This window comes from Pollicipes pollicipes, unplaced genomic scaffold (assembly GCF_011947565.3).
Source record: "Pollicipes pollicipes isolate AB1234 unplaced genomic scaffold, Ppol_2.1 Scaffold_7231;HRSCAF=8579_pilon_pilon_pilon, whole genome shotgun sequence".
In the NCBI taxonomy this organism is placed as follows: domain Eukaryota; kingdom Metazoa; phylum Arthropoda; class Thecostraca; order Pollicipedomorpha; family Pollicipedidae; genus Pollicipes; species Pollicipes pollicipes.
In genome coordinates, this window is record NW_023597034.1 from 13105612 (window position 1) to 13125813 (window position 20202).

The 20202-nt window shown below is 51.2% G+C and overlaps 1 protein-coding gene across 1 annotated transcript in view; it reads right to left on the bottom strand.

The window, feature by feature from the left end:
* LOC119109402 (protein HEXIM2) overlaps positions 1-19516 on the bottom strand; it is a 22144-nt gene extending 2628 nt beyond the window's left edge. Inside the window, exon 1 of the mRNA XM_037233015.1 lies at positions 19115-19516. Coding sequence (XP_037088910.1) covers positions 19115-19516 — 402 coding nt within the window. The remainder of the gene's footprint in view (positions 1-19114) is intronic.
* Positions 19517-20202: the final 686 nt, after the last annotated feature.

Sequence of the window (20202 nt, forward strand, 5' to 3'; positions counted from 1 at the left end):
ACATCATGCATCATCGATATAGAAAGCCAACAACTTATACAACTACCACTTAACGACGTGCGACTGATGCGACTTCTCCCCCCCCCCCGCCCCTCCCTAATGCAACCCTGCCGGAGAAGTAATCTTTTACTGTGGTTGCTGAAAGTGTGTTTTGAATTAGATCGTACCTCATGCAAATGCTATTTTTCAAATGTCTCGACGATGCATTTTATGGCAATATGATTACACAAATTTGTGCACGTGTACTGTGATCGTAACTGCACGTTTAAAATGCAACACTTTTGCTGGAAAACGATTATGGAACTGATCGAACCGTCGATGGGACAGATAGATTTTGGCAGCATTCTCCATCGGCACTCCGAAAACGATGAGTGCACAATCTGAAGCCTTGAACAAACGACCAAGGACGTCAACACTGAATATGTTGCGATGCACAACTAACAAGGTGCAAAAACCTGCTTCCTAAATACTCCGTTATATATATATATATATATATATATATATATATATATATATATATATATATGTATATATGTATATATATATATATATATAAATGTGTACATATATACAAATGTGTATATATATATATATATATATATATATATACACACTTCTAATATTTTTGCAACCATAGATTGATCAACCAACCATAGGTAACAAATCATATCCAAAGTTATGGCTCATAGGGTAAATTTCTATCAGTCATATGTTCTGTAATGATAAAAGTTTTCAAAAAAACATTTTGAAAACAAAACAAAAAGCACATTGACCCAGAATCTTGGCAAAATTTGCTCGTGCTCAGCAATTGTATAGTATGATGTAATGAGGTCATAACGAAGGAATCGGTATTAATGGCATGCGGCAACAGACAGTAAGCTACTAATCCGATGATATCACTCCCTAGCGGAACATATTGTAGACAAAGGCAGACAACGCGCACAATGACATCAACGGAGGTTAAAAGATATCAATAAGCACAGCTATCTCCACGTGTGGTTTGTCGGAGCTGTTTTTGGTCAGTGAGAAGAAATCACCAGTAAAAGAACATCTCGCGTGTAAAATGTAGGTGCATCTCAGGTGAATAGTTTTATCTATGACACAAACATTCAGCTAAGATGCACATCTGAATGTTTGTATTACATATATATATATATATATATATATATATATATATCCCAAACAGCATTCCCAAATGGGACCCACATAGGCTACACGTGGGGCAACTGGGTTAATGTGGGCATGGGCTACAGATGGGCTTTTAACTGGGCTCCAGCTGGGTCCCACATGGCACGCCCATATCGTTTCATATTTTTGTATGCACCAGAGCTCTTCCTGCCTTGTACTGCTCCGTCCGAATGTATCACGTCAAGAAGGAATAGCTCGCCAGGAGGGAATACTTGTATTGGTGAGATTCATGTGGGGCATACGTGGGCAGGCTGGGCCCATGTCAACATGGGCTGCCGGTGGGCTGACATCTAGGCTTAATATGGGGCCCAGATGGGCTGCCCATTGGGGTGTGTCATCGAGGGGGTGAATCTCTTGGAATCCGCTGGGACAAAATTTTTCCTTGGCACACGGATTAATGATAAACTTTCAGGTCTGTCGTACCTTACCGATGCTGATATTCGTGAGGCAAGAGCAGTTTTCTTTCAAAGGCCAAGAAAACCGCATTCGATATTAGCGCCACCTATTTTACGAACTGGGATCAACCTCCAACACGCCTCAAACCTGCCACTTTCCACACTACTGGTACTTGGTGGATTAAGTATGAAATAGATAGCATGAAAAGCACCAGAAAAACATTGCTAAACAGCTTTTAAACCGACTTTTCAGTAGAAAACATAAATTTTTGATAAAACCCAGAGCTGTGCAATTATGAGAAGGCTCCAGCAGACCGGGTTAGGTTCCAGTTTGTTATTGCTAACGCACCCTTGTGATGTTGATTTGCAATTCATGTGCTCTTTGCGTGAGAGATAGGGGCTTATTAGTTTAGTTTTGCCGGTACTGGAATATTTGTTTCGAGCCATTGATTGCATAAGCACGCAGAATGCTATACGGTCGCACACTAAACGTTTTGTGATAGGCCACCCGGCTCTTCTGTTCTACCACCTGAGCTGGAGCTTCGGCAAGATATGGAGCCCAGCTGCGACGGTATTTCTGCTACCGTGCGATATCCGCCAACACACGTTTTGGGTTTCCAGTCTTTGAGCAGTTGCTGTTTGGGTCAATGCATCGAATACACAGGCTCGGCAAGGAGCAAGATACGCATGGGGTCACCCTACCGCCCCTCCCCCTCCTTCTAAACGTCCTTGGTACAGACTGCAGAACTTGCTGTATGTATTAAGTAGTACACCAGACAATATATTCTGAGTCATATGCTATACATAGTTTTGTTTGCATCACGTGAGTTGTCTTAGAGAAGTGAAAATCTAAAGCAATACTAACCAGCATACTCGTACGAGTTCATACTCGGCAACACATAAAGCTTCCGCCAAATTGCAATCAAGCGGGCAATGCCTGATCCAGATATTAGACTTACACCGGGACATTCTCGTACGACGCCTTAAGGAGCGCTCGGTAACATCGTTTTTATAAGCAAAGGCATGCTATGTCGGTTGCCGCCTATGGCTTGGTGTTACCTGCGGCGGCGGACGCCGCCCAGTATCGGGTGACTGCAACGCCGGGCGTCAGCTTACGGCAATATTTCGATCGACTTGCGCCTCACGAGTTTAAGTTTTTGGGAAGAACTTCTCCTAGGTCGTGTACTGTTGGACTCCTGCGCCAAATAATTTGTCTCACTTGATTTTGTTACTGATGACACACCCTTCTGTCCGGTGCTGGTTCCTAACTGACACGAGGTTCTTCCATTAAGACGCCCCTCAAGAACGAGGAGGGGTGGAGGGCTCCGGTCCAGCACGAGCGAGATCCCGGGACGTCCGACACGTCCGGATGTCCGGTCCGCCGGGATGTATACCGCGGCGAACCGAGTGAAACCGAGTCAGGGGCCTCGGGCTCTGACTCGAAGATGGCGGCGTGCACGACTGGGCTGGCGGTGTTTCGACCGCGGACGGGCTGCCCCACGAACAGGCCTTGCGCGCGTGTGGCGGGGTTCCGTTCTCGGGCGAGGGACAGAGCGCGTATGAATGCATTCTTCATCTGGCGGCCGGGCTGCCTCGTCCGCTGACCCATCGTGGGCGTGGCTGCCGGCCAGACCGTAGAGCTCGGCTGGCCTGTGTGTCCGAGCTCCGCGTCTAACCGATTGCACATTATTATTCCCACACATATACAGTGATTGAGCAGAAGCATTGTCTGCGATTTTTGCGGATGGCGGTTTGTTTGATCACGACATGTCGCGTGGGTTTTCGGAGGCAGGCTCAGTGTGAGATGAAACAATGAGCAAGTAAATATGGAAGTAAGCAAGCATTCTTGCCTCTCATAGTTGCAATTGTCGGCACAATGAGGACCATCTTTTCACGCAACATTGCCGATATCCAATGCAGCAATAAGATCATGTGTAAGACAGCGAGAGTAGGTGCTTACACATGCGTACGACATAACACATGCAGAAGGGATATCACCATGAACCAAATATTCCTAAGCATTACATGATATGGATACACACATTCGCACTCTAATTCTGGCTACACATACTCCTGTTATATAACTCCGTTCACAAGTAGGCAAGATATTATGGAGACTAAAGAAGCGTGAACGGAAACACAAATGCACGGTATGCTGTTATCTTAACCGATAAATGTATCAGAGAAAGCCTACATCCACCTGAAATGGCGGAAAAATCAAATTAAATGGCAGAACCTGCCGCCACCCTACTGCCTTTCGCTCACGTATCCGCTAAATACCGACGATGACATGATGCTCTGACATTTATCTCGATGTTGCTGTATGCGATCGGCTGCTTGTCGCCTAACGCGTACACTACTGCATCTCTTTTTTCAAGACCACTCGTAGCATGCCCCACACACTGGGCTTGCCGTAAGCGCACTGTGTGCTCCTACATCCATCGTCAAAGACGTAGCCAAACGATGAAAGGAGCTGAGCATATTGAGAACTTTTATGATCATGTCCAAATTACATACCCGTACCTTTGTCATATTTCATTTGGTATTATGCGTTCACTACAGTTCGACTCACACGATAACAACGATCGGTTGCCTTGGTCGATCATCTTATCGTTCGTGCCATTTTTATTCGCGCCAACCTGCCTGTCGCCAAGTGCGTGCGAACAGTCTGCCGCGTCAAAGAAGATGTTCTAGTTGCTCGGTTGGGGAAAGTTCATCGAGCATCGGAACCTTTCGGCGCCAGTCCACGAACAGGCCACAACTTGTTGCAAGGAACTTGGTCTTTTGAGACGGGCTCAGCGTGAGGTCAAGCTAGGAGCAAACAAATATGGAAGGAAACAGGCATTGTTTTTCCTGTTTTGCCCGCTATGGCTTCAGATATTAACAAAGTGAGGAATATAGTTTCACGAAAAATCGTTGCCCATACCCAACGCTGCGAAAACATGACGGTTAACCCACGCCGTGATAGGCGGCGATTATGGCACATGCTTTGATACCAAAATGTGTTCCTAGATTTTCTGGTGTCGGAGCAGCGGCGGTTTGTGATGAGCACTCCACAGCGATCCATGGCTGGCTCGGGCGGCGGGCGGGAAGAGGATTGCACTACAGAATGCATTCAGAATCGAACAAGGCACACGCCAATTAAAGGTTTGTGTCACTGCAAGGCACAGTCTCGTAAACATAAAGTTAAGCTGCAAAGTGCGGTTTTCTGGAAAATTCGACCTTTGACCCGTCAACAACATAAAAACTAGTGCCAATCGTGAGATTTGTTCAGAACAATACAATTGTGTTCTCGGCAAGCTCTATCTTGATAGGCTTGGAAACGCCGGGAGCGTCGCATCAACCCCTCTCCCCCTATCAGTCCAAGTTTTGCAAAACGGCGAATCAAGGTGGTAGTTAAGACATACAGCGATCATAGGTACTTAAGCGTATATACAAGGCGCATGCAGAAGGGATATTACTGTCAACCACATATTTCCTGAGCGTAACATTACATGAACCCGCGCTTTTGCACTCCGATCTCTTGGTGCCAAAGCTCTCCCGTGATGTAATTCCGGTCACAATTCGGTTAGATACTCCGGAGGCTAGACAATCTTCACAAGAAACAGAAAATTGCGCGATACGCTGTCATTTTCACCGAAACAGGCATCTAAATAACTTGTCATCGTCAGTCACGAAAACATCTATGATGCATGTGAGCATTTGGCGTGACAGTGTTTTGGAGACATAATTATTTTTGAAGCTGTCATCGCATTGCCCTGCCGTGAGACTGCCGTTAGTGGATGGGGACACGCACTGAAACCAAATTTCGATAACAAATCCGATCGACTTGAACTACAATGGCCCTTTGTCTTGGCTGATTCTGGGCCACTACTTGGCTCGGAATCTGATGCATGACTTAACCGGATGCCCATCGATTAACAAGATGCACTTATATATCTGCACGCGCATGTATATATATATATATATATATATATATATATATATATATATATATGTATATATGTATATATATATTATATATATATACATTGTATGATGTGTATGTATATACACATACATAACTACATCCTCTCTCTCTCCCTCTATCCTCTCTTCTCTCTCTCTCTCTCTCTCTCTCTCTCTCTCTCTCTCTCTCTCTTCTCTCTCTCTCTCTCTCATCTCTCTCTCTCTCTCTCTCTCTCTCTCCTCTTCTCTCCTCTCTCTCTCTCTCTCTCTCTCTCTCTCTCTCTCTCTCTCTCTCTCTCTCTCTCTCTCTCTCTCTCTCTCTCTCTCTCTCTCTCTCTCTCTCTCTCTCTCTCTCTCTTTCTACGCGAAGCAGATTGCTCTTTATGCATGCTTTGTTAAACGTCACAGCGGTCTTAGCATTGATGACTTTTCTGGATTTCTGGATAAATCTGCTCACCTCAGCCTATGATGCAAAGATGATATTGACTCTCATATCGCATGGCCTGGTATTACTTATATTTCTCAACGTTCCATTCTTCATTGGACATTTTTTGGAAAGGCAATTTTGGACAAGGTCGTTATCGTGGTACGTTTGTAAACAAGATTGATACCCCGCATTATTACATTCTGAGCAGCGATGCTGTGACGTTATCATGAGGCTTAGGCATTTGGCACCAATGCTATAGCGGCGTGAAAATGCTGTTATTTGCGGGCTACAGAGCACAGAACCACCCAGACAGGAAACTAAGTCAATCCATTCTTATAAAAAGTTGGCAAACCCCGCAGAGGCACCGCCGTCGGCCGGTGTAGGGGACTGGCGCCCCCTCGGGTCCCAGCCCCGCAGAGGCACCGGCTTCGGCCGGTGTAGGGGACTAGCGCCCCCTCGGGTCCCAGCCCCGCAGAGGCACCGGCTTCAGCCGGTGTAGGGGACTAGCGCCCCCTCGGGTCCCAGCCCCGCAGAGGCACCGGCTTCGGCCGGTGTAGGGGACTAGCGCCCCCTTGGGTCCCAGCTCCGGTAACGGGTGGACAGCGCAAGCTGTTCCTCTCATGGCGCAGCGACCCTGCCGGTACGTGAGCTCCTGCTCCTTGTCCCGCCCGCTCCTCTTCCCATTACCCTCCCTCCGGCATCCGGCCCTATCACCTCTCCTCATCCTCGTTTTATCGGGCTCGCCGCGCCCCCTCGCCCGTGTCCCCGGGTTGATCGAATCCTGGTGGCTGAGGGGCACGTCGTGCGGGTCAGTCACGGCTCGTTCCCACACTCCACTTTGGCCAGGATATCCGGGGGCGCGGGAGGCCCGTGGGGCCCCACACGGGTCTAGCGGACTGTCGCTCGCGTTGCAGTTGGTTGCTCCTTGCGGGTTTCCGCTTGGGGCGCCTTGCCGCGCGCAGCGGCTCAAGGGGTCAAGGGGCGGTGGCGCTGAACCGCGGTCAGGACAGGGAGAAGTCTCCCCGGTTCCACCTGGCCGTGTGGGAGGCGTCGTTCGCCCCGTATAGCACCGAGGTAGCCCTGGCGGCACCACCACCCCCTGGTGAGTGGGCCGTCCTCAAGTTGGGCTCCGAGGTGGGTGGGGAGCCTCGATGCCGAATGTTAAAACCTTACACGCATGGCAACTATAGTCTCAAAAAACACCCGCACTCCGAAAAGGGCGAGGGGGAGGGGGGGCGGACTGAGGCTACAGGTGGTAGTGCGTCAGCGCCTGCCCCTCGGATCTTGATTTTCCGAAGCGCCGAGAAGCCGCTGTCGTCCCTTGCGCCCTGTCAAAGGCGAAACGGGTGTGATCGGTTTGGAAAGGTGCTCCGATGCGATGAGCTAAAGGACGGTGGGATCGAGGTTGAGTTCCAGAACGGAGAGGAGGCCAAACGTGCCAGGACCTCGGATAGGCTTGTGTACTGTGTGCGGCATGCGGAGGGGAAAAAGGACGTTTCAGTGGCGATGGCTGTGGAGGTCCATAGGACAATGAACTCGTCAAAGGGTATCACCAACTGTTTTGACCTGAAATATGTCAGTGATGAGGAAATAGTCGACGGTCTCGCTGAGTTCGGGGTAACATCTCATTTCGGGAAGCAAGGGATTTATATGAACTGAGCCACCCTAAGACATCATATGCCACAGCGGCCAAGGCTCCTGTCCCACCTGAGGTCTCCTTGGACCAGATGACTGGAACGCAGTCCATAAAACTGCTTACATCGTTCGGGCTGTCGGTTGTATCGGCGTCTCAGATGCACGCCACAGCATCGGCAACACTGTCTTCCCCCGTCTCGTTAGCACCCTGTGCCCCCTCTGAGGCACAGGCCAGCTCGCCAGTTGTTACCTCGCCGCCTCACCCCACACCAGCCGAAAGCAGTGAGTGGACCGTGGTCCACCGGGGCCGAACCTCCCGGTCTTCGCCAGTAAGCACGCGATCGCCGGGTTCACAGCCGTCCTCCCCAGGAGCAGCACGTCCTACAACACTGAGTGAGACGATGGGACGAAAATTGGACAACCTTGAGCTCCATGAGGCGGAGAGACGCGCGCGCGAGGCAAAGCGTGCACGCCTTCAGGAGCAGGAGAGGTAGTCCCCCCCCCCCCCCCCGAAAGCGTGTGGAAGCTCCCTCAGGCCCCTCCGACTCACAGAGAAACCCGTCTATGGGTCCTCCGCCAGGACCGCCGCCTAGGACCACGGCGTCGCCGGCGCCGGCCCAGTTTAGGACGGGGAGCCCGGAAAAGCGTGGACCGCCGGGGCCGATTTCGCCAACAGATGGCGGTAGTCCCCGAATCCGACCCAGGATCCGCCCGATTTCTTTGGGTTCTGAAGACAGGACCAACAACCATGTACCAGACTCTAGCGCTGCTGAGTTCTTTTAAAACCTTACAGTGCTTTTAAAGCTTCTTCATTCAGCCAGTTTTACAGTGGAACTTTAGAGATGTAAGGTCAAGCACCCAGGACTTGCAGACAGTTTTAAGCCCGCAATGCTCGGTAGCCGTGTGTCTCCAGGAGACCACGTTGGCGCCTTATGAGGCCTTCAGCCTGAAAGGGTACGCTACCTTCCGCACTGACATGCCAACAGACACCGTTGCTTACGGTGGCGTTCTTTTGGCTGTACACCAAAGCGTACCTACACGGCGTCTGGTGTTGAGAACAGACATGCAGGCTGTCGCAGCAACGGCGAATTTCAACCGCCGCACCATAACTGTCTGCTCTCTCTACTTGCCACTTGGGCTTTCATTTCCATCTGGAGGACTACGAAAGTTAGTGTCTCAATTTCCTCCCCCCTCTACTCGTTTTAGGCGAATTTAATGCACATCACACTGTGTGGGGGTGTGCTTCCACGAACACTCGCGGGAGGCTATATGAGGCTCTCGAGCGTGACGAAGGTTTATGCGTTTTAAATACAGGAGCAAGAACGCATTTCACATTGCCATCAGGACAATCGTCAGTGCTAGACCTGAGCATTTGTAGTCCGCAGTTGGTACCACACTTCACCTGGGATGCTTCAGAGGACCCCCTTGGAAGTGACCATTTTCCGGTCTGGGTTCGGTGCCGTGATGGTACTGTTCTTGGTACTCGACCTCAGCTTTGGAATTTCAAGAAGGCGGACTGGAGTGAATTTGAGACCCGCCTGGACGAAACCATTTCTAACGATTTCGACTCTGCAACTCCGACTACGGCGGCATTTACGTCTCTCGTTTTGGATGCGGCGCAAGGATGCATTCCGCGCACCTCCGGATGCCCTCGTCGCGCCCCTGTACCTTGGTGGAGCGACGAGTGTCGCGACGCTATTCGTGCACGTCGGAGAGCTTTTAGGGCTTTTGACCGGCGCAGCAGCACGTTAAACCTCATGGCTTTCAGGCAAGCACGCGCGGCCGCACGCCGCACTATACGAGAGGCGAAACGTGCATCACGGCGCAGCTACGTCAATTCACTGAATCGCCACACGCCGACGTCACATGTATGGGGCCGCATTAAAAGAATCGCTGGACTGCATCCACCAGTTTCCCTTCCCGTACTGCGAGTGGGAAGTCAAGACATCACTCACCCAAGTGATGTGGCCGAAGCCATTGGGGAAGCCCTGTCAAACCGTTGCCGAAATGGCACCTGCGATCCACGGTTTTTGCCGCACAGGGCACGATGTGAAACCTCGCAGGCTAATTTTGATACAGATGACATCCTGACGTACAACAAACATTTCACCATGATGTAACTTCAAGCGGCCATTCGCTCGCTGCGTAGTGTAACGGAGGGGCCCGACCTCATCCACAATGGTATGGTACTGCATTTTCCTCCCCGTATACTACGAGCGTTGCTGGCACTTTTTAACTGCATATGGGAGTCAGGTAACTTCCCGCCAATCTGGCGAGAGGCCATAGTAGTGCCTATTTTAAAACCCGGGAAAAGTGGGACGAACGCCCTTGACTATCGCCCGATCTCCCGCACATCTTCGCTTTGTAAGCTCATGGAAAGAATGGTGAATGTGTGGCTCTCGTGGACTTAAGAGCGTCAAAACTTTTTCACGAATGCTCAGTGCGGATTCCGTGAGAACAGGAGCACGATTGACCACATCTTAACTCTTGATACCGCAGTGCGAGCCGGATTTAGTAGCAAACGTCATACCGGCGCCGTCCTTTTTGACATAGAAAAAGCTTATGATACCACGTGGAGCCATGCAATTTTGATGAAATTTCTTGACTGTGGCATCCGCGGTCACATGGGAAAGTTTTTACAAAACTTTTTGACTGACAGATTCTTTCGGGTGCGTATTGGTTCTCATCACTCCGACAGGTATCCGCAAGACAAGGTTGTGCCTCAGGACAGCGTATTAAGTGTCATTCTTTTCGCAGTGATGATTAATGACATAGGGGACACGCTTCCACATGGGATCAGCCGTTCTCTGTTTGTAGACGACTTCGCTATTTAGTAAAGCTCATCGACCACCCGCACGATGGAGCGACAGCTGCAGCTGGCTGTCACACGTCTGGAGAAGTGGAGTGTTCTCAACAGTTTCCGGTTTTCCACATCGAAGACAACTGTAGTCCATTTCTGTCGTCGTCGCCGTCACTGTCCTGATATGGAAATCAGGCTGTATGGGCAACGCGTCGCCAATGACAGTACCGTGAAATTTCTCGGTATACGATTTGACCGACGCCTAACATACCGTGAGCACATAAGAAATATCCGCGACAAATGTTTAAAATCTCTCAACATGCTAAGGTGCGTGGGACGTACATCATATGGTGCTGATAGGAGGACACTCTCACTCCTATACCGCTCCCTGATTCGTTCAACACTTGACTACGGTTGTTTTATCTATGACGGCTCGTCAGACCCAATCAAACGTACTTTGAACACGGTGCACCACGCTGAATTACGCATCGCCACAGGAGCTTTTCGAACATCGCCCATAGATAATCTTCTGGTGGAGGGTCACGAGCCCCCACCAGCTTTGCGAAGGCAGATGCTGAGATTGCGCTACACGTGCAAGCTGGCCCAGTTCCCAGATCATCCTACCTATAAAGCAATGTTTTCGCGTAGCTTACGAAAGCCTTTTCTTCGTCAACGGTCTCCACAAACTTTCCCCTTTTGTGTACGAATGAGAGAACTTTTAGACGCGGGCGGCCTGAACCTACGACGTGTCATCAGACCCAAACCCATGAATACTGCTCCTTGGGAGCTAGCATCGCCAAGAGTGGATGTTTCGTTATCAAGCATGCAAAAGCAACGCGTTCTCATGACGGAACTTAAAGGGGCAGCCTTAGAACACATAGCTTCTTTTGATGGGTACATAATGACTTATACGGATGGTTCGAAGACGGACGCAGGTGTAGGGTGCGCTTTTGTGTGTGGATCCACAACACGGTCATTCACACTGCCTTTACACGCGTCGGTCTTCACCTCCGAGCTTATAGCCATCAGCCAAAGCTCTCTGTTTTATTGAAGTGGATGACAGCAATTTGCATTTGATTCTTTCCGACTCCTTGAGCAGCCTCCTGGCTGTTGGCGGCTTCTCCCCGTCGAATCCACTGGTCCAGGACATTGAATCGCGTCCTAGCTCACTGGATCGAGCAGGGAAAACGGTCGTTCTATGCTGGATCCTAAGTCACGTGGGGATATGCGGAAATGATCTTGCTGACGCGGCAGCAAAGCGCGCTACGACAGGAACACGCATTCCTATAACACCACTACCAGCTCAAGACATGTACCCCGCAGTGTCGTTGTTTATGCAGAAGCGATGGCAGTTCCACTGGAACTCGCTGAGCGCTTACAAGCCGCAGTCCGTGAAACCCCGTATTGGACTATGGCAGTCGTGCTTTCGGGACAATGGGGTGGAAGAAGTTGCCCTTTGCCGGTCACGCATAGGTCACATATATGCTACGCACCGTTACCTGCTATTGGTTGGCGACAGACCATGCTGCAGTCGACGCTCTGACCCGCTGACCGTGCATAACGTACTGGTCGCTTGCCGTCACCTTACCGCAACGAGAGCGCAGTTTTTCGGACACCACGTCCAGAGTCGCGCGCTCTGTGACTTTTTAGGGAATTCTTCGAACGCCGTCGAGTTTGGTAAAGTGCTCCAGTTTCTTCGCACTATAGATTTCCCAGTAATCTTGTCATCATGATGCTAGGGCCGATCATCAAGGCTTTATAGGGTGACCTGATTGATGCACTTTTCTGATTGACGGCTCTGCATAAATTGATAGTTATGGGCGCTGCATGACGTACAGCAGTCGATGCGCCCTAAAACCCCAAATCATCATCATCATCATCAAAAGTTGGCAACCAAATCTTAACATACAGGGCTCATCATAGCCGATTATGCGAACGTGATATGTGCCTTTATGTGTGATGTGTGCTGGCCTAAAATCGTTTACATGCGTAAGTGATACCTGACGCGTGATGTGCGATACATGTTCAGTTGAAGTCGTTTGCATGTATAATTCATTCGTGATGTTTCATGCCTGTATACTTCAACTTGCTTGCATGTTTGAATGAAGCGTGATGCGTGATGCCCGTTTGCTTGAATTCGTTTGCATGTGCACGTACGTTCGCGCATTCTGATTCTTAGATAGGCACTATATCGTGGTAATGGCTGACAATCGCTCTTTGGTTAATCCCCTGAATGTTGGTGTCCTGTAAGAACTGTTTTCTGCTGTTTCAAAAAAAAGAGAAAAATCGAGTAGGATCATTGGCAGGGAATTTTTAATTATGTTATGCTATTGTTTAGACAAAGGTATGTCGCCGAAATATGAACGCAACCAAATCTTCATTCTCCTGTTTCTTCCAGGAGCCTTCAACCAAATCTTCATTCTCCTTTCTTCATTCCCCCCCCCCCCCCCCCCCCCCAGGAACAAGGCTAATACTACTGCTGTCTTATCTGCGTGAATAATATTCCTCGCTAATGTACTGAACAACTTACGAAACTGCTGTGGGAATTACTTTCACTTAATGTGCTCTCTATGAAAGGACGCCTCCCGAAATTACCTTGTGCTTGTTGTTACATGGACTTTATGCCTACATACATCAGTTTTTGTAATACCGGTTATGCGCAAATCATACCGGTTATGTGGACCCGGGTCGCAGGGCCGGAATTCCTAATCCGATCTCCATCGAGCCCTTTAGGCCCTCCGGAATCACGAATCGGGTCTTTCATCGTCTGTCCCCAAAGCCCTTGAACGGGAGAGGGCGAGGCACGGGCCCCTGTACATCTCCTGTGTACGCTACTGGAGGTGCCTGAGCGGTAAATGCGACCCCTGAGCGACCAAGGTATCCTAACAGTTTTCCAGTTCCCTAGTGTCCATAGTTTGAAGGGCAACAGAGGTCTAAGCAGTTGTAAGGGCCCTTAAATACCAGCGTACCCCTGGCGACCAGGATGTCCCGACTGAGCGGCCAAAGGGGGCCCACAAGTTTACCAGAGGGGGCTTCCTGGACTGCTGGACGCTGCTACGGCATTATCAGATTTTTTGTTTGGCAACATTTTTTGGCTCTTCTCATTCAGTATGGCAATTTTTGGACTTCACGGTTCCCAAAAATCTCCTCCCATTGGGTTCCTGGACCCCTCGCCCTTCTCCCCCCCCCCCCCCCCCTCCCTTCAACGGCCATACCTCAATAGAGTTTTCAGCCAAGACTTGAGACCCATACATTTCCCGATTGGGGCCGAAGGACCTTTCCGTCCACTTTCAGATTTCCAATCGGTTACTATTAGTGTACATCATACCCTGGTTCCATCTCTGACGCTGAAGGCCCTCTGACCGGGATTGTTGCACTCACCGTTTCAAAAAGGTCCCAAGCGTAGCGGATTTAATAAATAGCACAGGGATCCCAGTTCGGCGCATTTGGACCCTAGAGAAAACGGGCAGAGGGACCCTGTCCGGTGCTGGTTCCTGACTGACAAGAGGCTCTTCCATTAAGGCGCCCGTCAAGAAGGAGGAGAAGGGGAAGGGGCGGCTCTGGTCCAGCACGAGCGAGATCCCGGGATGTCCGACGCGTCCGGATGTCCGGTCCGCCGGGATGTGTACCGCGGCGAACCGAGCAAAACCGAGTCAGGGGCCTCGGGCTCTGCGCGAAGATGGCGACGTGCCCGACTGAGCTGGCAGTGTTTCGACGGCGGACAGGCTGCCTCACGGACAGGCCTCGCGTGCGTGTGGCGGGGTTCCGTTCTCGGGCGAGGACGGCGCACGCGTGGCTGCTTTCTTCGTTTGGCGGCCGGGCTGCCTCGTCCGCCGGCCCGCGACGAGCGTGGCTGCCGGCCGGACCGTCGAGCTGGGCAGCCTCTTGACTGGCCTGTGTGTCCGAGCTCCACGTCCAAGCGATTGCGCCTTATTATTCCCACATATATTGCTGCACCTTTTGCATATATTTATTATTTTTATTGTGTATATTGCTCCACATATATTGTTGCATATTGTTGCAATGTTAGTACAATGAGTGAGCGGGAGCATTGCCTGCAAATTTGGCGGGCGGTGCCTTGTTTGTCGGGGTGGGCTGTAACACCGATTGGGGCTTTACATCTCACCGGCTGCTATGACTGTTTCGAGGTGGAACGCCTCTATTACGCATTTATCAGGCATTAGGTACGTGGGATGCGGTAGTCGTGTGGCCAAGACTCCATCCCAGGATAGAAAAGTCCAGAGATAGCACCTTAACCACTAACCACCATCCCAGTATCACCCCTCTGCGGCGCTAACTGCACCCGTCTCGATAAACTCCAGACTGGTGTTGCTGAACCCCAACTTCTGTACTTAGAAGGTTCTGAAGCGTAAAAGGAAGAAAGCATGTCAAGATTGATGAAGTGAGTGGCGAAAACAAGCTCACGATTCTCCCATTTCATTTAGCTTATATATCGCAAACCAGCTCAGAGACATACACTCGGCTCCACTGTTCAGGTGGCGAATCAACAGCGCCATTAAGCGCGGCACGTGCGTAGTGTTGCATGAGGTGTAGCAGGCACTTGGATATATTCGCAGTCAGCGTTTGCTTTTTGACTTCCTAATTACTTGCAATCAGGAGTGCGATTCCCTATTTAGTCGCAGGGGTTTCACCACCCGCCGTGCATTGGGTTGCAGCCTGCGGATTTGTGAAAACTGAGCCAAATTCGGAGAGAAATCAATTTGTTGACATATTATCACGGTACTCTTTGTTGCATTTTCATCGCTCAGCCATCATGGAACGTATCTCACCAGGTAGTAGTATTCGCATATAATTCAGAATAAGTTCCGTTTGCAGAAGCGTGTGAAGGAGTTTGCAATAGGGGGGGGGGGGGGAAGGGACGGGAATCAGCAAAATAAAATCACTAACAATATAGGTTAGCGTGCCAGGGGCTAGAGATCTATATGCGCGCCTACCTGGAGCAAGCATCAAATCAGTCAGCCTTGCACATCAGACATCAATTCCTTCAAAACATTAGAAACATCACCAACACACACAGTAAATAACGGAAACAAATGCCGCGGACAAATTTATCCATAGCCCACTATACCAAACAACAGGCACCCCGACAAGTGCTTTCCACGATTACCGTGCAGCTACCGCCGAGTAAAGACCTCTTTCCGATGCCACGAGCCAGGGATCAAAGTTTTTATTTCTTTAACACGCGCCCGGGTGACTGGCTAAATACCCTTCGCCCGGGGGGGGGGGGGGGGGTGAGGGGGTTCAATTTGACCCCTCTGAGATCTCTGGAACTAAGGAAGCTAGAGACACCAAATTTTTAGGGTGTGTTGACCTGTACGTGAACTCACTTAGATAAAAGTTTCAGGTTCCCAGGTCACGACCTTCGGGTCAACAAGGTCAAACAAGGTCAAGTTCTATGTTGGTCTTCAGTGCCCCCAGAACCTAGATAACCGTTTCTAAGCAAAAGGTCACATTCTCATTCAAGGTCAGTGACCTTGTTTGATCTTTTGAAGGTCAATGTGACCAAAACCATACAAGATTGCTCTGGGTTTTGCTGCGACTAAGCAACAAAGATTACACTAGGCAGTATGTTCCTAAACAAAATGTTGTCGTAGGTCACTTTGGGTCAATGACCTATTCTGACTTCTAAGAAGTTCATGGAAGATGTACAATGCGGTTCCTGCTATCAAGAAACTCGAAATGCGCACTAGAAGCCACCCCAAACAGTAAGCCGTAGAGTAACAAAACAGGTTGGTTTTGACCTTGGTGTAGCTTTCGTACCTGACCTTAGGCCAATGTAGTATGCTCGTTCAACTGTTGTGTTGCCTAAGAAAGCATCTCAGAGACGTTTGGCTTCGTCTGACACTCCGTTGTTGGATCAGATTGAAGGATTCCCCACAAATTGCCTTCGCTGAAACCATGGCCTTGCTTTAACCTGCCATGGGTCAGCGACCTTACAAGACACCCCAATTTTTGGTGCCGAACGATCCGCTATTCAATTGTCTACAACTATGCAAAATTTGGCACCGCTTCGCCGCGCTGTTCGGAAGCATTCTGAAAAAACCTTCGGGGGGCGGGGTCAATTTGACCCCCGCACGAGCGCGTGTTCATGCGCCTGCTGCCAAGAGCGTGCTGACGCGGGAAAGTTGGTGCACTCAAAACAAAACGTTGTCCATATCCATGCACAGTGGTTTAACTGGGCAGCACTGTACCGCATGACGCCATTCGTCGGCCAAGACGGGCGAAATCAGCTCCGGTAGCGCCCTATCGGGCAATATCCGAACCATTAGGTTAAGGGATGTGAGGACGTGGGACAGTATCCGAACCCGTGGATCTCACGCACGCTGGACTCTATGAACGCTGAACGTTATAAACACTGGACGCTGCAAGCCTGAACGTTCTGATTCTCCGCTGTCCAGGGTATTGGACGGTTTCTGGATGCTGTGAACGCTGGATGCTGTGACTCGGAACTCTTTTACTAGGCTTTATGAGCTCTGGGCGTTTCAATACGCATCCTGGATCTCACGCACGCTGGAATTTGTGAACAATGGACTTCATGAACACTGAACGCTGAGAGCCTTGAGTTTCTGATTCTCCTCTGCCCAGGGATATTGGACGGTTTCTGGATGTTGTGAACGCTGGATGCCGCGATTCTGGACTTTTTGACCACTGGACGTTTTTATACGCATCGATCGGGCGTCAGCTGTCGGGAAATGCAGGTTTTCACTGGTGAGGAGGCGGCAGGGCTGGCGGTCACTTATGAGGATTGTCCCCCCCCCCCCACCCCAAAATAGTAATTCATGATATCCGCCCTCTTAAGATAAGCACTGCTATAGAGGTGCCAGCAAATGCATACGGTCACACCCCTGATGGGTGATAAGCAGTATTCCGTAATGCCGTCGTATGTTCATCACCATGGCGCAGGCCTGCCGCCCGAACAAAACAGTACGTTCCCAAAGTGCCATATAAAAAGTGCGCCTTCGGTCACCAGCGATGTTACGGCGCAATGTGTTGGTCCTCACGTACTCTCAAGACAAAATACAAAATCGTACCCTCCGCGCAAGATTATACAATGTCAACTCAGTCATTTACATCACTGGACGGACCTGCACCAGGACCAAGGTGGTTAGGGCGCTTTGATCGATCTCGCACAGTGCCAGATCAGAGACGCCGAGGGACTCAGGGACTTTCACCCATCTCGCCCGGCGTCTGATCAGGGGCACGAAAGGCCCAGGGGCTTCGATAGATGACAGTCGAGCTTCAACGCAGACAAATGGCTCTCAGGATGCCGGGCAGGACTGAGCCGTACGTTCCCAAATGTTCCCCAGGGGAGACTCAAAACGGTCCCGTTTGCCAGCGTCTACTTAAGTAGAGACTTTGGTGCCGGTGGATTTGTTCCGTTTGCTGTCCCCGGTCGTCGTCAACCAGATCCCGCTACCGTGTCGTTCATAAAATACAAGGCTGGTGAAATCACCATGACGTGCACTTCGGACGTAGACATACAGATACGATTGACTCTTCATTTGCTGTTCTAATTCTGGGTTCGGACACACGTAGATTTTCCAACGGCATTGCTGATCTTACGGCGCTTAACTGAGAACATGGGCGTAGGAGATTCGAGATCAGCAGCTAACCACACGGAACCCAGGCCCGAGATCAGCAACTAATCACGTGGAACCCAGATCGTAGTTACATTCACATGGAGCCTAGATCCTGGCTTCTTTCACACGGCACCCAAATCCCGTCTACATTCACACGAAACTCAGATCCTGGCTACATTCGTGGCAAGATAGCGAGCACCAGCGCAGCCAATCAGTCAGGTAATTTTGTCATCTGTTTTCTTCTTCAATCGTACATGATGCAAGCGTCACAGTCTCACAAACCCCTAACACGCAACAATTTATGCAGGCATGAGGTGTTAAGCAGATCCTGACTCAAGCACAATAAAACTAAGCGTCACGGCTCAGGCAAAATGTTGTACTTTGTTGATGCACATTGTTTTGGACAACAGCAAACGGCTACGATGGCAGGCTTGCCAGCTTATCTGCCATAGCGCCACATAAGAAACAAAAGCAGTATATCGAATAGGTCGAGTACCGTTCGCCTGCACCAACTCACACGCAGCAAACTACACCCTACGCTCCACTTTAAGTCGCATTAAGCTGGCATGTTTGGAAACAACAGGCCATGGAATATACGTTTTCCAGCGCATGTGCTCGCACAGCAGTCGGGAACACGAGCGGAAGTCATGTTGAGCGTTGTGAAACTGCTCGTCGGTCGATCACTCAGAGGGGGCAGGCTTTTCGCAGTTCGCAGCCTTTGTCCAGAAGTCGAGTGCAAAACACGTCTTAAAAATATACAAAACACTCCCAAACGAAGATTGTAATGCACTTCAAACTCCTCTGCATTGCACCGCATCGACATGCGGTTGGACAGGCAGCGGCCTCGCGACCAGCCGCGGCCGCCGCTGGTTCCATAAGGCGTCGCCAGGGCGCGCACGCGTGGCGCTCAGACGCTGGCGGGCGGGCGCGGGCTGGCGGGCGGCGACTCCGACTCTGAATCACTCGAGGACGAGTCGGACGAGCTGGACGAGCTGCGACTGGAGCCACTGCTGGCCGAGCTAGTGGTGCTCGAGTCGCTCTCACTGTCGCTGGTGTAGGAGTCGAGCGAGCCGCCGCAGCCGCGCGCCGCCAGACGCTCGTTGCCGGCGCGCAGCTCGGCGTTCTCCTCCTCCAGCCGGCGGATCTCGGCTTCCAGCACGCGAATCTTGGTGGCCGTCTCGGGCGCCATGCGCACCTCGCCCTGTTGCATCTCCTCGTCAGAGGCGTCGTCGGACGAGTGGCGGCGCTGACGCACGAGCGCGATGCGCGCCTCCAGCACCTCGATTTGGCTCTCCATCTGGATGTGCTCGGCTACGAGGCGCGCTACGCTCGGCTCGAGCGGAGGCCAGCCGGCTTGGGCGGCACCTGGCTCCGATCCCCAGCCGCCGGGGGCCAGCGGCGACTCACGTGGCGTCGGCTGGCCGTACCGGTCGAACAGCAGGTCGACGTCGTGCTGGTCGTCATGGTCATCCATGAGGAAGTCGGTGGTGTTGGACGGCGCCAGCGGGTGGCCCTCGGCCATCAGCGCGGCGCGCGACACCGAACCGCGCGCACTGCGGCCGGCGCGCGGCCGCCAGTGGCGGCCCCGCTGGCCGCGCCACCGCCGGCCCGGCGGCCGCCGGCCGGAGCGGCCCTCTTGCGGCCCGCCAGACACCTGTGGCGGCGAGCCAGTGTGCTCTTCCGCCGGCTGCGGCGACGGGCGCGGTGGCACGTCCGGAGGCTGGGGAGACGGACCCGGGCACTCATCTGGGGGCCGCGGCGAGGGGCCCGGGGGCACGCCCGGGGACTGCGGGGTCAAGGCTGAGTGGCCGGGAGGCCGCTCCGCCGACACGGTGCTCGCGGAACGCTTTGGAGATGCTGGCTGGGCTGGAACACTGCATGCCACTTTAGGGCTTAGCTCCACGAGCACGGTTGGAGAGGCCATGGCTATGTTACTGAAACGAATATGAGACTCATGTCAAGAACAAGTATACACACGACACAGCAAAATACGATGGCGAAATGAAACTCCATATTTGCTAATCGCTACCTTTTTGGCAGATTCACAATGTGACATATATTGTATAGAAAACCAGTAAACACACATACTTTATCAGCAAATTTTGCAGTTAACAAGGCAGCAAGTATGGCCAGAGAAAAGAAAGTTAGGCAATTATGATATGTATGTACCACATGGGGAGGGAAGGGGGGGGGGGACAAATCAACACA